This window comes from Nestor notabilis, unplaced genomic scaffold (assembly GCF_000696875.1).
Source record: "Nestor notabilis isolate BGI_N333 unplaced genomic scaffold, ASM69687v1 scaffold307, whole genome shotgun sequence".
Classification (NCBI taxonomy): Eukaryota; Metazoa; Chordata; class Aves; order Psittaciformes; family Psittacidae; genus Nestor; species Nestor notabilis.
In genome coordinates this window covers 28441-31547 of record NW_009935880.1, presented here as the reverse complement: position 1 = coordinate 31547, position 3107 = coordinate 28441, and the positions used below count along the sequence as shown (strand labels likewise).

Genomic DNA, 3107 nt, shown 5'->3' with positions numbered 1-3107 from the left:
AATTATATGGGGAAAGGCTGAAAACTGCTGACCAAACAAGTCAGGAGAACCAGTACCTGCTTTTCCACCTGCTCCTCATGCCCTCTCTGATCTGCTGTGGGTTTCTGCTCATGACACCAAGATTAATGACTAATTACTCGCCCTATAATGAGTGCAGGTGTTTAACTTTCAGCTCACCTTCCCTCTCTTGCATTAGTTGGCTCTTGTGTCTGGCTGCTCAGACAGTCAGGTTTTGCCTTGTTATCTGTCAAACTGTTGTCAGCACATGCCTTCCCCATCCAGGTTTTAAATCTAATGGAGAGTTTTTAGCTCCCATGAATCTCCTTCGAGCCACCGGAGAATCTATAAACACTATAAACATGAATACTGTATAGTCTACTAAGAAAATAGATATTTGTGTGTGTATTAAATATTCAGATTCATGCAACGAATATCCATGCAGCTGTACTGTATTACTGGTTAGATTTCACTGCAGTGTAAATATGTTATAGGCCACAGCATAGTTGCTCCAGTTCTTATATATATAGATATCAAAAAAAGGATGCTTTTTCCAACTTATTTTCAATGTGTCAGTGGAGGTGTCTTTGGTGATCCTGGAAATATCGGTGATGGAAGTGTCATCTAGAGAGATGAATTCAATCCAAGTGCTTGATTTATTTACTCGTCCCTCCCGATGCCTGGCATAGAAAACTTAAGACTTAATAAATAATGTGCCTTCATACTAATTATCCCTCCCCTGGGCCTCACACTGGCATGCTGCAGTGGCTCCAACTATTGCAGCATGCAGCATTTTCAGTTATGAAACACGAGCCTGGGTGATGAGTTCGCACTTGGCATTCCCGGGGCGGAAACCTGAGCCTTCCAGCAATTCGGACACACGACTGCATCTTCCCTTCATTAAGCTCTGCCTGACCTTTCCCAGCCGTTCCCCATGCCTGGAAGCTGGCTCTTACCCAGCTCCATGGGACAGGGAGCGGCGTTCGTGGTACCCCGGGATGGTCTGGAGCTTCCCCCCGCATCCCCATCCCATTTGCTCAACCACTCCATATCTTTGGAAACCCACCTGGGATGGGAGAAGGGAAACAAAATGGTTTGTTGTTGGGGTGCTTTGTTTTGCACGAATGCTTATTGGGTGTGGAAATCAAAAGTTAAAAGTCACTTACACAGCTATTGCTTCCCATGCAGAACCAAATATACACCGTAGAAAATACTGTAGTAACTACAATGCAGAGCAGCACTCAATATCTGCAATTGTTCCACTTCAGCTTTAAATAGGTTACTAGATTTTAGCCACTAGACATCGGTTAGCATTTTGGTGATATTCACATAGTTTGTGTTAGCTAGGGTGCAATTGGCTGTCTTCAAGTTCTCCTCCCTAAAATCCTCATTGCTATTGTTTACGCCTTCCTGAATCTCCATATAATCAGACTTACTAATAGTAGAGGCACTTCTGCTTTTCTTTAGGTCAGGGGAAGAGGGGATCTTTGGGCAGCTGGTTACTTGCAAATATTGAGCCTGCTCCTCTCCCTCCGTCTCCCGGTGGTAGAAGTAATTGAAGTTAGACACTATGACGGGCACTGGTAAGGCAATCGTTAATACGCCAGCGATGGCACACAAGGAACCCACTATTTTCCCCCCGATGGTCGTGGGGACCATGTCTCCGTAGCCAACAGTTGTCATGGAAACCACAGCCCACCAGAAGGCATCGGGGATGCTCGGGAACTGGGACTCGCTCTCGTCGGCCTCGGCAAAGTAGACGGCGCTGGAGAAGAGGATGACGCCGATGAAGAGGAAGAAGATGAGCAAGCCCAGCTCCCGCATGCTGGCCTTGAGAGTCTGCCCCAGGATCTGCAGCCCCTTGGAGTGCCGGGAGAGTTTGAAGATCCTGAAGACCCGCACCAAGCGGATGACTCGAAGGATGGCCAAGGACATGGCCTGCTGCCCTTGCTGGCCATCCTCCGGCTTCTCGGCCATCTCCGTCCCTAAGGTGATGAAATAGGGAATGATGGCTACGATGTCTATAATGTTCATGATGTTGGTAAAAAACCCAGCCTTGCTGGGGCAGGCGAAAAACCTCACCAAGAACTCAAAGGAGAACCAGATGATGCAAAGTGTCTCCACGATGAAGAAGGGGTCTGTGAAAGAGGTGGACTGCTGGTACCCCATGCTGCTGTTGGAGTAGGGCGGATGGCTCAGCCCGCTGCCATGCATGTCTTCGTTCTCATCCCGAAAAATGGGCAACGTTTCCAGGCAAAAGCTGACGATGGAGATTAAAATCACCATGACGGAGACGATAGCTATAATCCTGGCAGGGCCTGAGCTCTCAGGGTACTCAAAGAGCAACCACACTTGTCTCTGAAACTCATTCTCAGGCAACGGTCTTTCCTCTTCTTTGATGTAACCTTCATCCTCCCGAAACATCTCCATTGCTTCTTCCCCCAGTTCATAGAAACGAATCTCTTCTGAGAAGATATCTAAGGGCACGTTAACTGGCCTCCGCAACCTCCCACCAGACTGGTAATAGTACAAGATGGCATCGAAGCTGGGTCTGTTCCGGTCAAAGAAATACTCATTCCGGAGCGGGTCAAAATATCTCATTCTCTTTTTAGGATCCCCTAGTAAGGTCTCTGGAAACTGGGCTAATGTCTTGAGCTGTGTCTCAAAGCGCAGCCCCGAGATATTAATGACCACCCTCTCGCAGCATTCATGGTCGGTCTCAGGGTTATATGTGTCCTGCGGGTGACCGGGAAGAGCTGCAGCTTCATCTGCAGGATCTCCAGTAGCAACTGTCATATTGGGGTTTAAAAGAAATCCTTATGCTAAACTCTTCCCAGGGCCTGGTGGTGGGATCGGATTCAGGGCAGGGCTACTATCCTGCGGAAGGACAGGTACGTAGGTTTGGAAGTGTCTCATGAAAAGGCGAAGGGATGAGATAACAAAAAAAGAGAGAAAATAAAAAAGAAAAGGAAAGAAAATCACCCCTGCTGAGAAAGAGAGAGATGAGATAAAGTTGGGGGAGGACTGCAGCTCTCTTCACTAGCACGTCTATCCCCTTCCTTGCAGGGTGTGTAATTTGCCTTCTTTGGGACAGAGTTCAAAAACTCCCA

The 3107-nt window shown here is 47.6% G+C and overlaps 1 protein-coding gene across 1 annotated transcript; it reads right to left on the bottom strand.

The window, feature by feature from the left end:
- Window positions 1–550: 550 nt before the first annotated feature.
- On the bottom strand, window positions 551–2872 carry KCNA2 (potassium voltage-gated channel, shaker-related subfamily, member 2). The gene has a single exon (XM_010018028.1). It carries the CDS (start codon window positions 2791–2793, stop codon window positions 1294–1296), a length of 1500 nt encoding a protein of 499 aa, XP_010016330.1. The 5' UTR covers window positions 2794–2872; the 3' UTR covers window positions 551–1293.
- Window positions 2873–3107: the final 235 nt, after the last annotated feature.